This window comes from Oryza sativa, chromosome 9 (genome assembly GCF_034140825.1).
Source record: "Oryza sativa Japonica Group chromosome 9, ASM3414082v1".
NCBI lineage: Eukaryota > Viridiplantae > Streptophyta > Magnoliopsida > Poales > Poaceae > Oryza > Oryza sativa.
This window is the reverse complement of record NC_089043.1, coordinates 25,893,669-25,919,183: the sequence shown is the minus strand read 5'-3', so window position 1 is coordinate 25,919,183 and position 25,515 is coordinate 25,893,669. Positions and strand designations below refer to the sequence as shown.

The 25,515-nt window shown below is 42.8% G+C and overlaps 2 protein-coding genes across 2 annotated transcripts; both read right to left on the bottom strand.

Moving 5' to 3' along the window:
* Positions 1-10,119: 10,119 nt before the first annotated feature.
* LOC4347748 (putrescine hydroxycinnamoyltransferase-like) lies at positions 10,120-11,977 on the bottom strand. The gene has a single exon (NM_001422931.1). The coding sequence runs from the start codon at positions 11,893-11,895 to the stop codon at positions 10,537-10,539; it is 1,359 nt and encodes a 452-aa protein (NP_001409860.1). The 5' UTR covers positions 11,896-11,977; the 3' UTR covers positions 10,120-10,536.
* Positions 11,978-22,934: 10,957 nt separating this feature from the next.
* LOC4347747 (putrescine hydroxycinnamoyltransferase 3-like) lies at positions 22,935-25,016 on the bottom strand. Its single transcript, NM_001403936.1, has one exon. The coding sequence runs from the start codon at positions 24,863-24,865 to the stop codon at positions 23,552-23,554; it is 1,314 nt and encodes a 437-aa protein (NP_001390865.1). The 5' UTR covers positions 24,866-25,016; the 3' UTR covers positions 22,935-23,551.
* Positions 25,017-25,515: the final 499 nt, after the last annotated feature.

Below are 25,515 nucleotides of genomic sequence, written 5' to 3'. Positions count from 1 at the left end.
TCTCCTTCGTGCTTATTATTCGCTTGATATTCGTGGAGTATCCAGACGGTACCTTTATGCTCTCCAAGCATTCAAACATACTTTCCTTCTCTGCCTTGCTAAGAGTGTAGCTGGCTGGACTCAAGTAATGGCTTCCTTTCTCCTTTGGTTCCGGGTGAAGGTCGCCGCGTTGTTCCATATGCTTCAGATCATTACGTGCTTCCAGTGTATCTTTCGACTTTCCGTATACACCTAGGAAGCCAAGAAGGTTTACGCAAAGGTTCTTAGTGAGGTGCATCACGTCGATTGCGTGGCGTACGTCCAAGAATTCCCAATATGGTAACTCCCAAAATATAGAGTTCTTTTTCCACATCGCCGCGTGACCATCTTCGCTCTCTATATGCTGGCTTCCAGGCCCCTTTCCGAACACTACTTTAAGATCTTTAACCATAGCAAACACTGTTTTCCCGCTGCGATGTTTAGGATTCGTACGGTGGTCGGCCTTATGTTCGAAGTGCTTGCCTTTCTTCCGTACCGGGTAGTTTGCTGCAAGGAATCGACGATGACCCATGTATACAACCTTCCTACAGTGCTTAAGATACGTACTTTCTGTTTCATCCATACAGTGAGTGCAAGCCTTGTACCCCTTGTTGGACTGTCCGGATAGGTTGCTAAGTGCAGGCCAATCGTTGATGGTTACGAACAGCAGCGCTCGTAGGTTAAACTCCTCCTGTTTGTCCTCGTCCCACACGGGGACACCTTCCTTCTTCCACAACTGTTTAAGATCTTCGACCAGTGGTCTTAGGTACACGTCGATGTCGTTACCAGGTTGCTTGGGGCCTTGAATAATAATCGGCATCATTATGTACTTCCTCTTCATGCATAGCCGGGGGGGGGGAGGTTGTAGATACACATCGTAACGGGCCAAGTGCTATGGCCGCTGCTCATCTCTCCAAAAGGATTCATGCCATCCGTACTCAAACCAAACCGTATGTTTCGTGCGTCCTTTCCAAATTCTTTAAATTTTCTGTCGATGTTTCGCCACTGCGAACCATCGGCGGGGTGTCTCAGCATCCCGTCCTGTTGACGCTCTTCAGCGTGCCATCGCAACATTCTAGCATTCCCCTTGTTCCTGAACAAACGCCTTAGCCGTGGTATTATAGGGAAATACCACATCACCTTAGCAGGAATTCTCTTCTTTGTTAGCTGCCCGTCAACTTCTCCTGGATCGTCCCGTCTAATCTTGTATCGTAGTGCTTTGCAAACAGGGCATGCTTCTAGGTTCTCATACTCCTCACCGCGATATAGGATACAATCGTTCGGACATGCGTGAATCTTATGAACTTCCAGTCCTAACGGGCAGACTATCTTCTTAGCCTCGTACGTTGTCTCGGGCAATTTGTTTCCCCCCGGAAGAATGTTCTTGACGAGTTTCAATAAATCGCCAAATGCCTTGTCACTAACCCCATTTTTTGCCTTCCATTGCAACAACTCCAGAGTGGTATCCAACTTTTTGTGCCCCTGCTCGCAACCTGGGTACAACGAAGTTCTGTGGTCCTCCAACATCTTGTCCAATTTATGGGCCTCCTTTTCACTTTCGCAGTCTTCCCTGGCGTCCTGCAACATCTGACCAAGATCATCCGCAACGTCGTTACCATCAGCAGCTATTTCCTCCTCGCCCGTTTGATTTCCTTCAAATCCAACATACTGAGCAAAGTCCGGAATATTGTCGTCTTCCACTTCATCTTCTTCCATTTCAACACCTTGCTCTCCGTGGGATGTCCAACAATTATAGCTTGGCATGAACCCCGACTCAAACAAGTGGAAATGAATAGTCCTGGATGCAGAATACTCCTTCTGATTCTTACACTTATTGCATGGACAACAAATAAAACCCCTTTGCCTGTTAGCTTCGGCCACTCTCAAAAAATAGTGCACGCCGTCAATAAACTCTTTGGACCGCCGGTCAGCGTACATCCATTGCCGATCCATCTACATGAGTCAAAAAAACCGCACACAAATAATTATTCTTACAATAATGACAGTCATACAATAATTATAAGATATCTTTATTCATACAAAAATCATAAAATATCACACCAAATAATTCTTAAAAACTATTTGTAAAGTTTTAAACTAATTTTAATGTGTTTTACTTCTTTTAATTTTTATTTTAGTTTGTTTTCTATTATTTAATATTAACTTTCACTAGAGTTTTCCTTCTCAACTATTTTATAAAACCTTGTTTAGCAAATGAACTAAATTTCTATATATTCTTTCTTCCCCACACACATTTTCTCTCTCATCAACTTACAACTAAATTTTGGAGACAAAAAAAGTGTGCAAAACATAGGTGCAAATGTAGTATGACAAAAAAAAAACATTGGAGGATGAAGTTGCAAACCTTTTAGGCACCTCCGATTTGTATGTAATCACCAAAATAAATTCAATAGAAATTTTGGCATGACCTCCCCTCTTTTTTGAAGAAATTTTGAAGCTTGCTCGGGCAGCTGGAGGAGGAAGAAGACATATATATAGGGGTGGGACTTTAGTCCCGGTTGGTAGCACCAACCGGGGCTAAAGATCACCGGGATCTTTAGCCCCGGTTGGTATTACCAACCGGGACTAAAGTTAAGATCTTTAGTCCCGGTTGGTAGCACCAACCGGGGCTAAAGATCACCGGAATCTTTAGTCCCGGTTGGTATTACCAACCGGGACACCGGGATCTTTAGTCCCAGTTGGTATTACCAACCGGGACTAAAGTTAAGATCTTTAGTCCCGGTTGGTGCTACCAACCGAGACTAAAGGTCCCGGGGGGGCCTGACAGGTCCTGACAGCATTCGAACCGGGACTAAAGATGATCTTTAGTCCCGGTTGGTAACACAAACCGGGACTAAAGATCAAATATGCCCGTTACCCTTTTGAACCGGGACTAAAGATCATCTTTAGCCCCGGTTTTTATTGCATCCGGGACTATTGTGGAAATCGGCCGACCGACGAAAGATGGTTTCTCTACCAGTGTGCCAAGTGTAATAGCTTCACACGACAGAATTCCCTGATGAGAAAAGAAAAAAAAACTGAACGCTAGCTCAAGTGCGAAAAAGATAGTAGGAAAAAGAGTAAAGTGATATCTTCAACAAATTAGTCTTACTTTTGCTTCACTTTTACAGTAGTTTCTTATAACTGATCAATTCACGTTGGGCACGTTAGCGATTTGGCAGACGCTTCACGTTGATGATCCTTGGCAGTAGGCACCGACAGAATTCGGTGGCATATGGCCAATTTTTATGATTTTTTTTCAAATTGTCTGCATTTAGTGAATTCAGGGCCGTCCCGAGGGGGGTGCGACCAGCACGATCGCGCAGGGCCCCCAATCTGACATGCTTGTCGCTCGACGTCTGTGCGTCTGCCGTTGTGTGTTGTGCCGCAGCAAAGTAGCAAGCATCAAATCGGCAAGGCAGCAAGCAAACGCCTTTGCCCTCCATGACGAAACCGCATGCAGTTGTATGTGCACTAATTTTTTATTTTGCACACAAGGTTTATGATTTATCTAGTATGCATACTAAATTAAATAATATTTTTGACATCTTTATCTATATGTGCATAGGTTTATATAGCATTTCAACTTTCAAGTTTCAACCAATGTCTTCTGCAAATCATTGAAAATTTTATTTCAGGAAGCACTAAAAGAATTATGCTTTTCAATTGAAGATTATGCACATATACAATTTTTGTTCCACTCTAGTTTATATTGCTACAAAATATATCATAGAGTATAAGGGTGTGCGTTTGAGAGGATGGGAAAAGAGAAATTGACAAGATACGTCAGCCATTAGTGTATGTTTAATTGAGTAATAATAATTTCAAACTTGAAAATGGATTAATATTATTTTTAAAGCAACTTTTTAAAATTTATTTTTATAAAAACGCACCGTCTATAGCATTGCGGGAAATATGTGCGCGTAAAATGAGAGAGTTTTTTTCTCTCTTCGTGCTGCAATTCAAGCATCCTAAGTTTTTTTTGTTATTCCATTTTATAGCTTATGTTTAGTATTTAGATAAGATTTTTGCACAGGGCCCCCAAAATTCATGGGACGGCCCTGAGTGAATTAGTATCTCTTGGTATGTTGTGTGAGCCCTGCACACTTTGACTACAAAGAAAAGGAAAACATGTCTCTGAAGATCAAAAAAGAGAGGAAAACATAAATAAGGTGCACAAATCACCCTGTATTTTAAGCCTTTAACGCAGACGACGCTTAACTGTTTGGTGGCAAAGAGTGAGGCGTTCCACCACGTTGTGAACTAGTGATCGACGGCGAAACAACACAACATTGCATTGGCCACTTCGGTTCAGATTAATCAAAACGTGATTCAGGCATTCAGCTGGAAGTGTGACGTGTTTTTCATTTTTTTTTCTCCTCCTCTTTTCGATCAGGTGTTAGGCATTGTTAATCCAGTCTTCTCTTTTTTTTTTTCTTCGCGACAATTAAGAGCCCATCGGTTGCCTACTAAGCCAAAACAAAAAAAGAAACAAAAATTTAAATTTTCAAACTTAATTTTAAAGTTAATTTTTAAGATATTTTTAACGTAGTTTTTTTAACATTAACTTTTAAATCGTTAAGAACACATATAAATTAGTTTTTATTCTCTAATAAGGCAAAATGGCTTATTAAAATATGTGAGCAACCGATGAGGCTTTTTTAAAATGGAAATATCAGTGCTTATGGGCTTAATTATGGTTTTTGTACATGGCAAATTAGCACTCTGATGGGCCATTGAATGCAGCCCAAGAAAACATACATCAATCAAAGTGGGCTTCACCAACAGTACTGGCCCAGAATATTCGGCCCACGGCGGAAATCTCAGCCTCTCAGTTTCGTCCTACAACGACTCCGCCATTCGATCGGTTCGTCAAAAATTAGTGAATTGCCATGTTCTCGGCATGGTTCATTCAGTTTTAAACAAACTATATATGGCAATGTGCAGTGTCGGTACATCCGATCAACAAATGGCATTACATTATCAAGACTGTCTGTTCAAGAAAATCTAAAAAATATATAAAATGAGTAGACCTTCTTAAGAGAAGGAGATGGATACACATGATAAACACAACTGGAATGGTAAGCTGAACGGTTGGGACATGCGGTTCATTGAACATGGACATGTAATTCCATGATCCCGGCCAGGTTCATTTGACTTGTTGGAGAATACTGTATATCCTTTTGGAAGTAGTTTGATAGTAGTACTCAGTACAGTGTATAATAACATGGATAATGGATTACCTAATCCTAACACATGTCCACGATATTTTTTTAGAGAAGGGTATTTTTTATCCAGCCTCTACATTCAGCCGGATATATGCGGCCTTTCTTTTAGGAACTTAGCCTATGGATGTATAATTGTGTAGCCTGCATAATTTCTTTTCAGAACATACAGTATTTGCATGGTTTTAATTAGTACTTTGATGTCAACACACTTTACGCACGGTGTAAAGTTATGTGGAAACATTTTGTTAGGGCATTGAGATTGATGAGGTGATATATAGTTTAGCAGTTGTATTACTTGTATGGAAAGATTCTAAATTTCAAATGTGGATTTGTGTGTGTGGAAGATAACCTTTTTGGGCTTTGGCCCGAACAGTACAATGTGCTAAGTAATAAGTCCACTTTGACACCCTTAACTAGTGACCGAATTTGATTCATGTCCTTAAACCGTAATGCCGGTGCAATTTGTGTGAATGAGGAATGGGCCCCACATATATGTTTTTAATTCTAATGCCACCTAAGTCAGCGAAACCGCTCTAAATTTCAAATGTGGATTTGTGTGGAAGATAACCTTTGGGCTTTGGCCCTAACAGTCAGTATTACATCCATGGGCTTAGAAAGGCCTACACGTGCACTACCTGTCCAAAACGGAGGCCCAGCGAGATTAGTTTTCTTTTTTCGTTTTCATACTAACTTCAGTTTATCTGTTCTTTGGAAAATTAAAGTGCCAATTTGACATGAACTCCTGTTAATTAATAATAACAGCAGACACATGAATTAGTGAGACTGCACGTCGTGAAAAGCTCCATTCGATCGACCGCAGCACTCGATCGAGTATATATGATTAATATCTGACCAAACACAGTTGACTAATGCAAAAACAAGAAGTCAGTCAGTTAATTGATTACCCGAGAAGAAACTGCAGTTTGCACTAATTAATTTGGTCTTATCTCACACACAAGACAGTTTCTTCGTACGCGTAGACCGAGCAATCACACAAGACGTCGGATGCTAGAGCTTGCGGATCAAACAAATAATTAACTGATCGAAGTGATTATGACGATAGGTTCATGCTAACTACTACGTGCCAAGTCTTCATTTGACATTCGCGTGGTACACTCAAATGCACCACGGGGAGTAGGTAGACTCTATATTATTGGATATAATTTAATTTCGCCCTGAGATAAATCATTTATAAATAGAGCAATTGCAAATTTACCACTGATTTAAATCGTTATTGTAATACTGCCACTAAAATAATGTGAAAACAACACAAATAGAACCGTTATTCGAGTTGCATCCTTGCAAAATTAAAAAGGCTATCATCACTAGCTGGGATGATCGATAGTGCACGTATATATGTCATGCAACATTTTAATGTCAATTCCACAAATGACGTGTAATTCTTTTGTGCGTAAAAAAAAATAAAGTTCACGAATTTGTAAGACCTTGAAATTAATCCTATGTTGTAACGGGGGGACAACGCCCTTCCTCCTATCCGGTCAAAACACCTAAGATAGTTTATGGAAAGATACTAAGTGTAAAACAAGGAAAACACTCTCGAGTAGGAAAACACTCACGAGTTGGAAAATACTCTCGACTGGCTTCTTATCACTTATATATAACTCATCTTGCTTGGAGATAAATTCTAAGTACATGGCAGGTGAACCTGGGCGATCGGTAAGTTGATGAAGGATGTGCGAACCCTCAAGCATAGAAGACATTTGGCTAAGAGAACTCGAAGGAAAAACCTATTCGAGTCAAGATCAAGTCGAATGGAAGATTCTGTGGGGGCCACTTCTCAACCACTCTTGCCAGCTGGAGCCAAAAGACTATAATGACCCTGAGAATGTACTGTAATACCCCTAGGGTTGCTGACATGGCAAGGGCATTATAGGAAGTCCACTAAAACCCATGATGGTAGAAATGTAACATCACATGTAAGACCGTAGGCTATAAAAGCCGGTCAAATCCCTGTGGCAGAACAAGACATTTTTTAATACAAAAGTAATCCTCAAAAGTTGCGTTTGCTGTTTGAGTTCATAGGCGAGAAAACACTTCTTTCCGACCTATCCCCGATCTTGTTCGTGACATAAGATCACAACATACTACATGCGACGAGGCAACATTGTGCAAAAAGTAAAGCAATAAAAAATAATGTCATGCCATAACTTTTTTATTTCTACCGGAGTACTAGTGATTTAAGAGCTAGTTAAGTCTTGAAAATAGAAAAGCTGTGCAAAAACACGTACATTAACTCAAAATTAAGTTTGGAAATTAAATTTTGCTAAGGGTACTTATAAGCTTTACGAGCTGCTAGAGCAATACTGGTGTTCATTTTTCTCTCGAAACTCTGCGGTCATACATACATCATACCTCACAAGTCACAATTTTCGTTGAAAAGATGATCCGAGAGTAGTTACACCTTAATCCAAAAGTACGAGGAGATCGATCGAGCCCGAAAATTCAGTCAATAAATAGACAACCCAACAGGAGTTACATATCAATCGATCGAAAAGGCCAGAGAAAACCAAACTAAAGTGCAAATCTAGGGGAAAGAAGAAGAAGAAAACAGTTCAAAAAATGTACATACGTTTGCTTTTGTGTGCAGTCTCCATTGCTTCACCTACTCTCAGAGAGATGAAACGAGAGATCGACCATACACTCGCCGCCGTATGCGTGCGTGACGTGCCTGACCGGCTGACTCCGACGTGCGTACCCCCCTCTGCCTTCGTCCCGTCGCAACGTCGCAGCCGCCGCCGCGATCGATCGATCGACCTGCACGTCGTCGTCGTCCTCTCGTGGCCGCTCTTTCACCGGCACAGCTAGCGCCGAGACCTGCGTTTGTCATCAACTTGTCATACTCACACTTCACGTGTTTGATCACCCTACTACGTACCAACGACGAAGCCTGTCGAGAGTATCACTGGGACGTTGTGCTTAATTCATTGGGTCTGTTTGGGGAGGCTTCTGATAACAACAATTTCTTATAGTATCTCCGGCTGCTAAAAACTACTTGAAACAGTCCAGATTCTTACCAAGATTCTAAGATTTTGTAGTTGTAGAATTTAGAACATGAGTTATAAGTCAGAAGTTGGTTTTCCGAACTTCTCCAGATTCTCACCAGCTAGCTTTTCGCCAGCTGTTTCTCAGAATTTTAAGCTTCTCCAAACAGATCCATTGTACGATACGTTAAATCTTAAATCGAAGTAATATTTTACTACAGAATTGTTACTAGAATTTTATCGCGATCGATCGGCCGGCTATCCCAATAAAAAGGGCTAGCTAGCTCCACCACATATGTATGCACACTTTGTCTGGTATATACTCAATATGCAACTTGATGCGCATCTCTCTCTACAGTGACCGGCTTATTGTCTTCCTCTCTGTCTTTTTTTTTGGGGGTTTGAAAACAGACCGGCTAATAATTGTCGTATTGCATCGATCGATCGTTGTATATCTTTCTAGCTAGACTAGTACATACTTGGACAGGTTTCCTAGAACTGCTAATTAAGTAGAGTATTGATCCCTACATTACACAAAGTACGTATTAATATTGTTGGGTATTTTTTGACTGATGAACTTATTTGTAAAATGCATGAAAGTGATGAATCGGACAAAATTGGACGACTTGTGAACAAACAAAAAGTTGGTGGTGTGTTGTGTGGATTGTACTAGTACATAAACAAGTAGAGGAACATAAGTAGAGTTGTTGATCAGGGTGTTTCTGGATTGTCGTAAAGTGGACTATCATGTATTCATGGGCCTGCACGCATAAAGTTGTCAAATGTAGGGACAAATACTACACCTGATAAACTAGAGCAATTCTCAACATGACATCTACTCAATTCTTCTTGTGCTGGTTGGTAGCTATATAAGGCACCTTGACTACTCATAAAATCTCATCAAGAGCTTGAGTTGTCTACCTTTTACTTTTCAAACCTTAAACCGGGTTATAGACATGTAACCTTTTGTTTTATATTATAAAACGTTTTAATTTTTTCTTAGTTAAACTTTTTTAAGTTTGATTAAATCTATAAAAAATAGAAACATTTACAACACCAAATTAGTTTCATTCTAATATTAAATATATTATGATATTATATTGTATTATTTTAATATTTAGATGTGTTTTTCTATAAACTTGATTAAACTTTAAAAAAATTGACTTAGAAAAAAGTAATAAAATGTATATCTTATAACACAAAACAAAGAGTACAATTTTCGCTATCTTTCCTTATTCTGTCTACCCAAGACCGTACCCGCGTAATCCCCTCTCCCCGCGTCGCAGTCACTTGTCCTTACACAATAGGATACTACATAGTACATACTAAACATTCTTACAAATATGTCACTAGTACGGATCATAGTTGGGTTTGATCCAGGCTTTAGGGAAACCGATCGACATAGAACCAAAACGCGCCATGTCATCAAATCGAAAAGCATTTTGAAGAAAATAATACAATACTACCTCCGTTTCCGTTTTGAATACCATATTTTTATTCTTTATCTATGTAAGTGGGCATCCATATGATTCATCATAGAAAACCTCTATACCTACGCACATGATCCAGATTCCACTGCAAGAAGGATCCAAAAAGGACCATCTAGGATAAAAAACAAAGAACACACCCTACCTACAAATATTTTTCGACCACTTTCTAACAAACCAAACTGTATCTAGCACAGAATTCAAATGATCGGCCCCATCTCATGGAAGAAAAAACCACAAGAAACAACAAGAGGAGAATGCTCTCAAGCTAAAGTTAAAAGTCAATCGTGTTGGACATCTGCAACACAAAGAATCGTCTAGGATCTGACCTATACCATCGATCTCTACCAAACGTACAAAAAGGTAGCAACATTTCAAAGCTTGACATATAGACAATTAGATAAAGGTTTATGTATACATCCTGCAACAGAAAGACCATTAGGAGACATCGAACATGCATGTACAGCACACAAAGTACATAAAGACACCTTCTTTTTTTTTGCTAGCTGCTCACGGATTAAAAAGCAACCCTACATAACTTACAACTCCGGCAAAGTAAAAGTCGATCTCTCTAGCAACGCACAAATGCACACGGCTACACATACCGGAATAATTAATATACTGTATTATAATAATAATAATAATAATCGAACTATCAGCTAAGATCGATCGGTGTGCATAAACACGCGGAAATACGGTTCGGTCGGTCGGTCGGTGTTCGCCATGCACGCAACCGTCGCATGCAACACAAAATGCAATATAGAGATTTAGGATAAAACTCGAGCGAGAGCTAAGGTAGAGCTACTCTATGGAGTAGCAGCTCTGCTTGAATGCCTCGAGGTTGTGGTCGAAGACGGGGACGAAGGCGTCGACGCTGCCGTCGCCGAGGTACGACGGCACCAGGAACAGCATCCCCTCCGTCGGGAAGTAGGACGGCATGAAGTAGGTCGGGCAGCCGCCGCCGAAGTCGAGCTCGTAGAACGGGAAGGTGAGCCAGCTGTCCACCTCCAGGTCGGGGCACAGCACGTCCTTGAGCACGGCGGTCGGGGCGAGCCCCTCGCCCTCGACGGCGCCGGAGCTCGCGAAGTCGACGAACGACCGGAAGTAGGCGGCGTCGGCGCGGGCGACGGCGTCGTGGATCACCTGCGCCGCGTGCTTCAGCGGCCGCCCGAGGAGGTCCCCCACGGTGGCGCGCGGGAACGCCCAGAGGACGAGGTTGCCGAAGTACCCCGCCGGCGCCGACAGCCGCTGCCGGCCGTCGACGGAGATGCGGATGGTGGAGCTCTGGAGCGGGTTGCCGAGCCCCCGCGCCCGCGTCATGGTGCGCCACACGTGGGCGAGGATGGTCTCGAACCGGCTGAACGGCCGGCCGCGCCCCTCCGACGCCGCCGCGCGGAGCCTCGCGATGAAGTCCTTGGTGAAGTGCGCCTTGTGGATCACGATCCCGTGGCTCGCCTCCTCGCCGCCGTGCCCGTGCTGCTGCTTGTGGTCGCCGCCGACATCGCCGTCGACACCGGCCGCCGGCGGCGGCGGGCGGTAGTATTCCACGCCGCGGTGCTCGAACTCGACGAGCGGCGGGTCGCGTGGCCGGAACATCCCCGGGTGGTGGTGCGGCGGCGCCGCCGCCGTGGCGGCCACGGCGAGCCCACGCGCGGCGCGGCCCCACGCGACGAGGAAGTCGCTGGTGGCGTGCCCATCCGCGACGGCGTGGTTCGCCGTGAACCCGACGGCCAGCGAGCCGCACGCGAACCGCGTGAGCTGCACCTGCACGACCTCCTCGATCTCCCCCTCGAGGCTGGGATGCAGCCGCAGCACCACCGGCGACGGCTTCGCCGGTGCGATGTCGGCGAGGCTACCATCCACGCAGGCCTCGACCAGCCTGGCCCCATGGTCATTCAGCACGACGCCCCGCAGCTCGCCGCCGCCGCCGCGGACCACCTGTCCGGCGAAGAGGCGGTAGACGCCGAGCACCGCGGCGAGCCCCTTCTCGATGTCGGCCACGGAGGGCCCCGGCGGCCGGAACGCGTAGATGATGGCCATCTGCATGTCGTACGTCACCTTGTCGAACATCGACGACGGCACGAACTCCTCCTCCGGCGCCGCCGCCGACGCCGGGTACGACGGCCTGACCAGCCTAGAGCTCAACACCTTCACCTCCATTATTTCCAGCAACGTTTTTTTTTGTTCGTTTGCTCGTGCAGGTGAGGCGTTTGATGCTGCTGCACACACTGCCTCGTGCCCCTCATGAGCAAGTGATCGCTCGGTATAAATAAGCAGCTCGCAGCCAGGGAGTAGGTGAGAGTTATTTGCTAGCCATTTTTCCATGTAAGATCACTAGAAAAATTAAAATGAATTGAATTGAAGCTGCATATATCGATCAGCGACGGTGGAGGAAGTCCACGACGGCATAGTCTGGATCTGTTTGTAATTAAATCATGAGGAGGAATAATAATTGAATTGGTTTCACATTCATAGGTCATCGATCAACTAACTCTCGTAGTCTCATTGACGCTTTTAAATTAAAGAGGGGGAAAAATTGCACAGCCAAGTAGCCAACTAGTGACACACCCTACTATTGTCAGTAATTATCTACCTTTAAGTGTTGAAGGTCGAGAAGTTATAACCCAAGTGCAGTACTACGGTGCGGAAACATGCGAAACGAGATGATAAGGTCGTTTTTGTACGTATTTACGTAACATGCTAGCTAGCAGCAGATCTGAACCGTGCGGGAAATGATAAGCTCATCTGATCAGGTCAGTTAATTCTAACCTCTTTTGGCAGTGGTGGATCAGATCGATTACGGCCTCATCTGATGAGGGCTAGCACGCACCGGTGGTGCACTGCACGGCGAGGTTAATTTTGTCTCGATCGCTTTGTCGCTGTGAAAGTTGTGGACCAAAGTTGGCGGTGTGCGCCACCGCATGGAAAGGTTGGATTTTCGTAGACCTTCTCGGACAGACGGACTAGAGATCGGTCCGCACACGAAAATCACTTTTGACCCGTCTGAAAAAATTGTTTTTCACATTGGCTCTGTAGTATGTACGCTTCAGGCTAAAGCGTTTTAGTATACATCCATCTATCTATCTCGATCGATCGATGGCAATGTTGACAACAACGCAACAAAAGGATCCATCGGATGAGGAGGTTTACCTGTGCTTCACTACTCAGCTACGTGAGACGGCGGTCGACGATGGATGGATCGAGCATACGTACGTGGTGGCATTGTGTGCCGTGACACATGTCTTGGTTATATGTCTTCACATGTTGTGGATGAGAGCACTGCAAAGCTATGGCTTAGCTAGTTAGTCAGCGTAATGATCACTTGATCACTACGTACGTCTATCTGATGATCTTGATGAGTGGCTAAGCTTAGGCCCCGTTGGATCGTGCCGTGGCTGGTGAGAGCTGATCACGGCACCGCAAAATAAGACAACACAGTAGCACATACTCCCTCCATTTCAAAATATAAATATATTTGGACTTTAACACGATCTCCGAGATACTATTTTAAACAACAATATCTATAAACAAAGTAAGATGTTTTCAATAAAAAGAGTTAATATTATGGCTGTGTGTCTCATTTTGATTTAATTTTATCTTACCTTTTTATTACTATTAAACTTATGGCTGTGTGTCTTGTGACAGAAGCCAGAGATGTAATACATTTCCATTATCTAAAAAATAAAAAGAGTTAATATTATGATAGTTTGTTTATTGATAAATCTAATAATATCAATTTTATATGGTTGACCTTTTTTTATTTTTTTACTATTAAAGTTAAAATGTTTGATTTGTCACTATTCTAAAAATACTTATATTTTGATACGGAGGGAGTAACAAATCAATTATCAACTATTATGAGTTTAAACGTATTATATTTGTTTCGTGTTTATTAAAAATATATATTTTTATACCGAACCATTTTATATGAAATTGAATCACTGTTTGTATATAGTTTAGAAATCGTGGTTATAAAACGAGAGGATAGCCCAGCCAACAACAACAATCAATTAAAGGGGCTCTATAGCTAGAATTGAGCTGATTGATCAGCAAGCTAACTACAAAACTGCGTAGGGCCGGAAGGTTCGGGTGGCTTCTGAAGGGGAAAATTTTTTACAAGTACTTTTTAGTATACCTACTTTGTGCAGCGAGTCCACACAACACCAAGAATGTTTGGTGAATCTCTGCAGATCGATCGATCGAAACCGGCCAGGCGTCGGCAGGACGACGAGGTCAGGTCAGATCTCGTCGTTCCGCACCGCCGCTATCGTCCCTGCGTGCGTAAAGGCGGTCTTATGGTTTATGATTAAGCAGTTGCTAATTAAAATTTGCATTTTAAAATTAATTTTGAATTTTCTTTTTCAACGTAGTCCTTTTAAGCATTGTCTTAAATCTCTAAAGACATATATGCATGTAAATATTTTACCTAAAAAATTATTTATTATTGTCACTAATAAACCATTACGGCTTATAACAAACATAAGTAAATGACAGGGACCGATGATGGTTAGGCCCTTACTGCAAGTTAATCTTAGAGCATGGCTATTTCTGTGTAGCTAAATTGATTTTATTAACCTCCTAAACATGCAAGATGTTGAGTATATGTGATCAATATACCTCCAAATTTCTTGGAGGTTGTCGGCTAAAAAATTATTTGGAAGCGATATATTAAAAGTCGTTGTATTTAGGGATTAGGAATATCTATGGTCGAGAAATGCTCAGGGTCTTCCGCGGCTAGCACCATAAGATAATAGACTCGCTAATCCGGTTCGAGATTCATCTCCCTCTTAATAAATTTTGATATAAGAGCCCCTCCTCTCATATCTAGCGAAAATGAATATATGTGGTCCTATAATAGTATCTTTACTCTATCTATTTTCTTCTATTCCATTTTTCCTTGGTTTATACTAGTAAGTATTGTCAACATTGCAAGATCTTTTGGAGTACAGTTACTAACAGTACCTAGATAGAAACAAAACATAACCAAATGCCCAACATTGTCGCCACTTGCATCATAAATCGCCGTCTCTGACTCTGTGGAGGACGACACAGGTATGAGAGAGGATGAAGCCGACACCGGGAGAAAGAGCCAAACTTTTCAGCGTTTAAAAGGGAGCTAATTTGCTTTGATTTGCTGCGCCACCAACTTCATTTCGATCCGCTCTCGCCGGCATGCCATGTTCTGGACATCTCAGTGAGAAAATCTGAAATTGCATACTCCATATATATATATATATATATATATATATATATATATATATATATATATATATATATATATATATATATATATATATATATATTAAATTTGTTTGGTGCTCCATGATGCCCGGGCACCATTGTTGAAATTGAGTATATACCCAATTCAAATGAGTATGAAGCTTTTTCAATTACTTAGGTATTAACATTAACTACTTTACTAACTAGTTTAAAGCAAGTTTGAACTGAATTTGAACTTGTTTTTGTTAGATTTTGATTCTAGGTATATAGCATCCATACATATAATTAGTTAGGTATGTAATCATGGATTGTGAAATAAAGTTAAATTTGAGTTGTTTTGTTGATAAGTATAGGTATGAATCAAATTATTATAACTAGGTATATACTCACAATTTGAAAATTTTGTCAGCATAATTTGTTCGCTTATCAGCCTCAGGTAAAATTTAAATCTTGAAACTTAATTTTAGAATTGATTTTAATAACATCTTATCATGTAAACTAAAAAAATAATATATACACGTATAACTCAAAATTTGTTGGTTTTTTCCGGTATTGATTTTAACTAACGAATAATACAGAAATGTACCAAAAAAATTGTTATTTTTGTTGATTTATTCATATTTCTATGGCTTAGCATCCGTATATATATATAGTAGGTCTACCAATCATATTTTTTGAGCGGGACATCTGAGTAGCATTAATTACCCACGACCGAGGATAAATTTAATTAGACTTCTAACACATGTTTGATATAGTTGTAGCTGAATGTAATGTGGATTTTACCATCTTTGGCATGTTGTGGTTCGATATATACCACACATTAGTCAACGCGTGCTCTTATCTCTGCAACTGCAGTATAATTGGTCGTTGATGAGTTTGCTGTGCCTTAATTTACTTAATCTTCTCTTGTGCAATATATCCATTTCTAGATGAAGAATGCGGCAGTTAATTGCATCTCTATTCATTTGGATCAACTAATTAAAAGAAATCAATGCAGTATATCCATTTCTAGATGACGACTATGGTAGCACTCCCTCCATTCTAAATTGATCTACATATAGTTTTTTTTAAGGTTATTCCTAAATGATCTACATATTTGTGTTCATTTATTAGAGTCTATTCGTTATTTGTGTATTGGAGTAAATGGACATTGATGCATGCATCCATGCACACAAGTATTTATAACCCACATGCAATATCTTGATTTGCTATTGGCTAGGAAATATTGGGGATGGTGCATGCATTGAGTTTGTTGCTAGAGTAAATATAACATGAGAAAATTATTAACTTTTCTTGGTTTTAGTGTACTTATGGAATATGTAGATCAATTTGGAATGGAGGGAGTAGTTAATTGCGCATCTCTATATTCATTTGGATTAACTAAAAATCAACGCCCAATTTGTTTTTGTTTTACAACAAGTAGTACATTAATACTCGACAAAAGTTGTTGGAATAGTACCGATCGACGAGATAAATTAAGCTTAGACTTTGTGTTCCCTTGAACAAGTTATTTTTTCCCTTGATCTGATTAGGTATTAGTATTATACTATTATGAGATTAGGAGAGGCTATTCCTGCAGGGATTAGTGCATTTGCTGTAATCGAATACGTTGACAGTATATTCGATCGAGCTGTTCCTAGATGCTTTTTTTGCGTTAGTTAGCTGTTTACGATTACCGACACGTACTGAGCTAACCTTTGTGCGCATACAATCATATTGTTCCTTATCTCCTTTATATTTCAATCTATGGCCAACAAGATGTACACGTGGCAAGGAGCCTGCAGGCCATGCTATGCTGATTGTCTTTATCTACCTCGACCCTGAAGCTTCTTTGGTGATAATAACTTTTGTTCAAGTTGTTAACACGTCGAGTCGATACTCGATAGATCTCAAAAGTGCAAACTTTAGAGCTATTATTGTTTTTTTTTCTGTCAGCTATTAATTTCTGACGGTCCATCTCAGATATAACTTTTCTACTATCGGTAAACGTTTATTGTTTAAAAGCTTTTAATCCACATGATAGGTCTGTATATAGTTTGGTAGTACTTGTTCCAATCCGCGAGATTATGGGAGATTATATTCGATTGTTTTGTACAAAGCTGAAGATAGTAGTACCACACATCTTTTGGAGTAGTATAGTCCCATTCGGTAGGTAGGTGGATTAATTAACCATAAGATTAATTAACCCGTACGTTCTGACGGGCCAGTAATAAAAGGGCAAACTGGATAATTAAGAAAAGCATTGCACTGCTCGATGCATGCATGATGAGTAGGAGCAGGAAGGGCAAGTTTTATAAAAGAGATGGATGTTGCATCTAATCTTAGACCACATCATCAACTAATAAATGTAGAGGTAACATGTACAATATATCACATTTATACTAATTCTAATACACTAGTCTCAATGTTTGTTTGCCCAATCTAATCTTCCCCTCTCTCCTTTTGTCTTGAATTTTGTGCAGTGGTTGTCTCTTGCATGAGAGGTGGCTACTTATCTCTCTCATCTCTTCTCTCCTCCACCTCACTATTTTAGCTTATGTGGTATTTAGAAAATTGTGCTTGGATGCCCATAGTACTTGCCCTAATTAACCCACTTGTCCAATGTATCTGTATGAGCTCTGAACATTTCCGACAGCACATGTATAGTATCCCCCTATAATCTATGACCTGTTCTCTGCAACCAATGTGTGAATGCCTGTCTGAATCATGCTCGCCAAGAAATGCAACTTGCTTCATTTAGATCGAGGGTGTTGGATGGATCGATCGGTCCAAGCATTTAACATGTCAAAAATAGTACGAGTAATATACTAATATTTCCAAAATATAAAAAGTTTTAGAATTAATAAACATGGTTTAAAAAATAAGAATTTAGGTGAAATTAAGTGAAGGAAGGTTATGTTTGTTGAAAAGGGTAAAAGTTTATGATTAGTTAAGAAGAAAAGAAAGTGTTATATTTTAGATAAATTTCAAATGTTAGAGAACTCTTGTTATAATATACTCTTAAATTGCGGAATAAAGTTTGTATCTTGGAAGTTTTTATACTCCCTTCTTTCTCTAAAATACATGACGCAATTGACTTTTTCACAACATTTGACCATTCGTCTTATTTAAAATTTTAATATAAATATGTAAAAGTATAAGCTAAGATTATATTTTATTCAATGATAGAACATGTAAAAAATAATATTTATATAAAATTTCAAAATAATACAAATGGTTAAACTTTAAGAAAAAGTCAAACACGTTGTATATTTTGAGATGGAAGGAGTATTTTGGAACAAGGCTAGCCTGGGAGTTTCGTTTGTGCTGGCAGCTTGCCACACCTAAGCAAATTAATTAATTACCTCGTCTGGTTAGAGCTTTACTTTGATTTGTTTGGCCTAAGCTTAATTATTACCTCCTTTGGGTTGGGTACAGTACAGCTGTACAGGGATGGATCAGCCGGAGATGGGCTTAGGCCTTTGTGTTTGTTTACGCAAAAATGGCCCAGCCCAGTAGCCCAGTGCAACCCAAGGTGCGTGGCCCAGAGTTGACCTGCAGTGAGGCCCTAACCCGAATCCAATCATTTTTGGATGATGAAAGAAAGGGAAATCCAGGCATCAGAGGCACCGGAGACCGGACCACCGATCCCAGTGGCTTGAGGTTTGACACCTCTGACATCAGCCAAAATAGGGTCTTCACGCCATGTGTGCGCGCGCCTTGCACTCGCACGGACACTAGTCCAGTGCCAGTGCCAGTGGGTCTAAATGTCTAATGGATGAGTATGCGCGTGCGCGTGGTACAGTCGACACATGTTTAGCTCGGTTCATATGTAACTATCCTTCCGTGAGACGGACACTACCCTAAAAAGTTTAGTTTTTAATATAGAAACAATATTCTTAAAAAAACTTAAACTCAAGTATGGATATGAACCGGACACTACTTCTTGAGCATAAACTTTTTTTTTAAAAAAAAGAAGTGGAAACACGTGATGAAAGAAATAAAAAGAACATGACCATTTGCACGAGTCCGATGTGTGCAAAAGTCCGTGAATTAGCCGTTTCCGTCCAACACACTTCCTGATGGAGTGGTGGACAGGGGCAGAAAAGAAAAATAAGAGCTATTCATCTGGACTATGTTTAATTAGCACATTTTCAGCTAAATAAATCAGCGTGGGCCCACCGCTTGCTTTCTCCCTCGTATTCAATGGTCTTCTCTTTGGCAAAGCCCCTTGTAACGGTGTTGGATGAAAACAAAACAATAAATACACAGAAAATAGAGAAACCCTGTATTTTATTAATCAAGATTCATTAACATAAATGTTTACAAATACATGAGGGCTCCCGCAGAAGTTCGCCTTTTGCCTTCGCGAGGAATGCTTAATAAAAAGGTATGCTGACTGGAGATTGCGTGCAGTCCGCTGATTTCCGATGCCTAGCAATGAGGCTATCGATTAATTACATCTACAGGACGAGCCTATGGAATACCTCCGATTAAGCTGCGCTTTATGATCGTCGTCTTCAAAGTTGTTTGCTCGCCGAAGGTTGAGGTTGGTGCAGATTTAACGGTGAATATAGTGAATGTGGAACAAGTAGCTTTGTTTCGCCAAAACCCGGTCACAGTACACCACCACCACGTCGGAGTGCGGAGAGAATTTGGTGAAGCGGGTGACTTTTGCCTCGTCGGTGCCCAGTCATGTACCCTAGCCTTCATCAAACATGGATTTTATGGTTGCTTTTGCCTCGTTGGTGCCCAGCAACGGTGTATCCGGTTCCCGTCCATTTTAAATGTGTTTATAGTATAGTGACCTGTCCTTGTAGGCACTCGGCCATGGTTTCGTCTAGCCTCGTCGGTCATAGACAAATGAAATGAATGAATAGCTGTAGCCTTGTTAGCTTTAGCCAATACGTTGCCCGGCCTTGTCGGTCTCGGACATAGCATAAATATTGATAAATCGGCCATTTCATCTCGTCAACACTCGGCCACGATGTCGACGTGTGTTTTAAATTTGCACGCCTCGCCCTCATGGCTAGCGTTATTTTATTTAGTGAATAATGCTTGTCTTCAGAAATTGTGAGAATTGCTCCCGTCCATCTAGTAGAATTTGGAGAGAGAAAGAATTGCTCCTGTACATGACATGCACAAGGCAATATGTGACTCATCTGGCATGAATATAAATGTGTATAAATCTTGGTTGGTCTGATGCCAATAAGACTTAAACTCATCCCAAGTTTATATAAATAAATATCCACATCCACTATTTGATATTGATAATTTAGACGGTCCAACCCTCACGAGGGTCAGGCTCGCCTTGTATTTATTTGAAGCTCATGTTAATCGCTTGACAAAGATGACGTGTGCGTGTGCATGCGCCGCAGGGGATACTTATATCCATGGCTACAAGTTCACAACGTATCCACGACATATTCATCAGTACTCCACTTTACTGTTTTACCGTCCAGGCTGCGCAACTGCACAACACTACGGTGTATATTTGCTCCCTCTAGAAGATAATGCCGAGCTATGCATAATATCTGCATAGCACTACGGCGCCGTTATGTTGTCGATGACAAATAGCTTGACGGAGAAATTATGTTGATGAAGCGTGGCTCAATGGAAGGCGAATGATTAATTTGGAGTTGCACCAGCGACGATGAAGCAGACTCCTTGACGATTACTTTGCCTTCTCCCGAATCCTCCCAAATATTGTGTGGCTATAATATTCACCATCACCAGCTCAGGGCCTGTATCTTGGCGCAGCGCTTGGCGGCGGCGTGTACAGTGTGCGCCCCGGTGACGGCGTGTAAATTGTGTAGATGTTGGATATGGGATTGTGGAACTATAAGCAGATCAGAGAACACAGCAGAGTTGCCTGCTTACGTCTCCTCCTCTGCCAGCCGCCTCTGCGCCGGGGATTTTCTCCCATCTCCTTCCCTTGTTTTATAATTTGGGGCTCGCCCCCGGTATGTGCACCGTAAAAACATATGTTTTGATTATAAAAAATACGAGGATAGTCCGATCCGTAGATTAGACATATCAAGTTTATGTTTCAAGAAAAAGCAGATACGATTTGATTTTCATCGCACTCTAATTGTTGAGGAGAAAAGAGGTACTCCGATCATCCATTAGAACGACCGATTTACCAACAGGATTGGAGGAAATTATTCATCGTACTCACCGCCTAGCACGATCATCTCCGCCTGCGACATCAGCTCGACGGGGGAATGTTTAATCTCCACTGCACGGCGCGCCTGCTTGCGAGCCGCCGGCAAGTCACCGAGAAGTTTTTAATCTCCTTTTGCCTAATCAGAATTGAGCTCCTACTAAAATATTTGTGGGTGCATGTGCCGCCGGCCACCGGCGCAGGGCCTGCGTCTCTGCGCAGCGCATAGCGTCGGCGGCGCCGGCGTGGCGTGTATGTGCAGCGCCTTAGCGCTTCTGCATGGATGCATCTGCCAGTCCCCCGAGCAGTGGGAGTCAAGGTGCTTTATATAGGCAGATGTAGGGATGGATAGATCAGGCTGGGACTCTCAACCACGTCCGAATACAACGGCAAATCACGCGTGAATTTCCTTAGATAAGACAGCAAACAGCCTATTTGCACGAGATAACTACTGCCGATTAAATCATCCTGCTAATGACAGTGGGCCTCCTGTGTTTAATCTCCAAATTAGAGATAATGACTGCATGCTCACGTACCAAAGCAAGTAACGATAGCACTTGCTTATTTATTTTCTTTCCATAGCTCAAATCTTTTGAATCGTACATCGGATTTAAAATCTGTTTGAACCATTATTTTCTATTTAAATTATACAACAAACCGAGTCTAATATTGAATATATTTGAACGCCGCCTTGTATTTGATTTTCTTGGGCCCACGTGTCAAAGACACCCTTCATATATATTTTGGAAAATTGAGCGGCAAATTATATTCGAATATGAAATTAATGACCAATGATTTATCATTTTTTCTATAAATTTTGGTAAAAAAATCCATCAAACAAACGGTTCGATTTCGTCACCATCTGTAGTTGTGGCAGTGCTTCGTTTCGATGGCCATTGGTGGAAGAAACCATGAAGCATCCCAGAGCTTTAGTTGCAACGGCGGAGGACGGGTACACCGCCACATGCACTGAGCGAGAAGCATGGTGGTCTAGCAAGTTGCTCCCATACGACCAACGTGTATGATCTTTGTCCGACTAGTGCAGAATTGTTGCATGTCGATCTAGGCCCACATGGAGAGATGCTGAGAGTACTGATTGGTGGCCGAATGTGATATATGTAGTATGTATGGCTCTAATCGTATGAATAGCAGGACTCCTCTTCTTTGTGCTTATCACGCGCGCGGCCATTCACAATGGTCCATAATTATATTCCATATCACTAGTAGAGAGAGAGATCGACAAACTCTACTTCTTGTTGTAGAAGAACGGGGAATATATGCACACAGCGTATCGGAAAAAAAAATATTCGCAGCCGTTGAATCTAGATGGAAGGATTAGATGTGTGCTAATGCAGAATCCCCCGCGGCCATAATGCAGGGGAGCACAACATTATTTCTTAGTACGGGCACCATTCGAGTTTAAACTTTGACCGCCTTCCCCTGAAAATTTATAAATATTAAAAATATATTGTATTATCAAAAATATATATGTACAGTTATAAATATAATCTCATAGCTTTTATTTATCTTTATATAATAATCGTTTGAAAAATAGTTTATGGTCAAGATGAGATGGTGGTAGTCAACCGCATCAGTTACTCCTATTTCCTATTTTAAGAATGGATGGAGTAGCAATCCAGGTGGATAATTATCCTGGGGTTTGGTTGGTGGCCTGGTGCACGTCGACAACAGGAATGGTTCGGATTTGGATGCAGCTTGCTTGTGTTAGGTGTGCAGCGGCATGTCTGTCCGAACTAGTTGACGGCGACGGTTGTATGGTATTTGGTCACCAGAACTGACCACCGCATTGATCACGTCAACACACAGAAAAAACAAGAACAAAATTATTTCTTGTATTTATAGCCGAATTCCAAGCAACATTTCCATTCACCTCTTAAACAAATACTATACTAGACCGGTTTACATACAGTGTGTTACACAGATATCATCCAAAACTTGGTGAAACATGGAAACGCCCCTGATCCAAGCTAAATGAATCCAAGCCAGAAAAAAAAAACAGTAGAAGAAAATATAGTACTCCTCGTACTGTATACGTTGTCGTAATTCGTAAACAAACAAGCAAACGCCTTATAATTAATTTGATTAATTAACGTGCGCTTCAACCTAATAACCACCCCTCACCAAATTGATAACCTCGACATCTAACCACCCCCCGCGTTGGCACCAATTTGGCACGTACTAAGTACCCAGCCTGTAACCTTTTCCTTTCTTTTTGTACGTACCCATGCACATGCATACGTACAAAATGGTGAAAAGAAATGGTTAATTCACTACCTAAATCTTGAATTTCCCTCTCTTCTTCTATATATATCATTAATCCATAATTTGCTTTTAAGACAATGGAATAATAATAAAAATTTAACTTATTATTATTACTCCATAATCAATAATAATAACGAATAAATGATTTGATTTTGATTTTGATTTTGAATTTTACTCCATGGAGTAGCAGCACTCCTTGAATGCCTCGAGGTTGTGGTTGAAGACGGGGACGAAGGCGTCGACGCTGCCGTCGCCGAGGTACGACGGCACCAGGAACAGCATCCCCTCCGTCGGAAAGTACGACGGCATGAAGTAGGTCGGGCTGCCGGTGCCGAAGTCGAGCTCGTAGAACGGGAAGGTGAGCCAGCTGTCCACCTCGGCGTTCGGGCACAGCACGTCCTTGAGCACGGCGCTCGGCGCGAGCCCCTCCTTGTCGCCGCCGGCGCCGGAGAGGGCGAAGTCGAGGAAGGAGCGGAAGTAGGCGCCGTCGACGCGCGCCACCTCGTCGTGGATCACCTGCGCGGCGTGCTTGAGCGGCCGGGTGAGGAGGTCGCCGACGGTGGCGCGCGGGAACGCCCAGAGGACGAGGTTGCCGAAGTACTCCGCCGGCGCGCCGAGGCGGTGGCGGCCGTCGACGGAGAGGCGGATGGTGGAGGCCTCGTCGGGGCTGAGCCCGCGGGCGCGCGTCATAGTGCGCCATAGGTGGGCGAGGATGGTCTCGAACCGGCTGAACGGCCGGCCGCGCCCCTCCGACGCCGCCGCGCGGAGGCCGGCGATGAAGTCCTTGGTGAAGTGCGCCTTGTGGATCACGATGTTGTCCGCCGCGCCGCCGTCGCCGTGGCCGTGGCTGTCGTCGCCGGCGGCGGGGAGGTAGTACTCTCTGTTGCGGTGGTCGTGCTCGACGTGCGGCGAGGGGCGGGGCTTGAAGAGGGCGGCGTGGTGGTGCACGGGCGGGGCGCCCATGGGGAGCCCCCTGGTGGCGCGCCCCCACGCCACGAGGAAGTTGCTGGTGGCGTGGCCGTCGGCGACGACGTGGTTGGAGGTGAACCCGACGGCGAGGGAGCCGCACCTGAACCGCGTCAGCTGGAGCAGCACCACCTCCTGGAGCTCCCCCTCCAGGTCCGGGTGCAGCCGGAGCAGCTCCGGCGTGGGCTTCGCCGGCGCCATGTCCACGAGGTCGGCGTCCACCGCCGCCTCCACCAGCCGCGCGCCGCGGTCGTTCAGCACCACCGCCGCCTCGCCGTCGGGCGACTCCCCGAGCTGCCCCGCGAACGCGCGGTACTGCGCGAGCACCGCCGCGAGCCCCTTCTCGATGGCCGCCGTCGACGGCGCCGGCGGCGGGAACGCGTAGATGATCGCCATCTGCATCTTGTACGTCACCTTGTCGAAGATCGACAAAGGAATATACTCCACGTCGGGGGCCGCGGCGACACCGCCATTGTAGGCGGGCTTGACGAGCTTGCTGCTCAATACCTTGACCTCCATTGCTGTCTGAGCTAGTAGCAATCAATCAACTCAAGGAAGAAGAAGAAGAAGAAGGCAAGTAAGCTTGATTGCTTGGCTAAGCTCGAGCTCGTACTCTCGAGGTGTGAGCTTGATGCTTTGCTTTGCTTTGCTTTGCTTTGGATGTACGACTTGTCCCCTCCGAGGCGAGCGATATATATAGGGGAAAAGGGCGGGAAGCGCCAAAGCGCGGGAAAACGGTAGGTGGGTGGGGGTCAAGTGAGCGAGCGAGCGAGCGAGCTGCTGGTTTTCCTCTGCTTCGTTTTAATTTTTGAAAAGTTTGAACAGAGACCGCCTCTCACGCTCATGTGTTGACTGCATGCATGCATATGCTCTTGTTGCTTAGAGTTTGAGGTTGTTGGATTCAGTTATAAAAAGGGAAAAAAACGTGCTCTCTGAATGTAATTAAGTAATTAAACCAAGCATATACTACATAGCATAATACCAAGTCTCGTGATTGCTTACCATGTCGCTAGCTAGTACTCATATTTTAATGCATGACGCCGTTGACTTTTCGATCAACGTTTGACTATTCGTTTCATTTAAAATTTTTATGCAAATATGAAAATATTTATGTCATGCTTAAAGAACATTTGATGACGAATCAAGTCATAATAAAATAAATGATAATT

Bases quoted from the DNA above. Each gene is read 5' to 3' on its own strand.
- LOC4347748 (NM_001422931.1), bottom strand. From the start codon at position 11,895: ATGGAGGTGAAGGTGTTGAGCTCTAGGCTGGTCAGGCCGTCGTACCCG.
- LOC4347747 (NM_001403936.1), bottom strand. From the start codon at position 24,865: ATGGAGGTCAAGGTATTGAGCAGCAAGCTCGTCAAGCCCGCCTACAAT.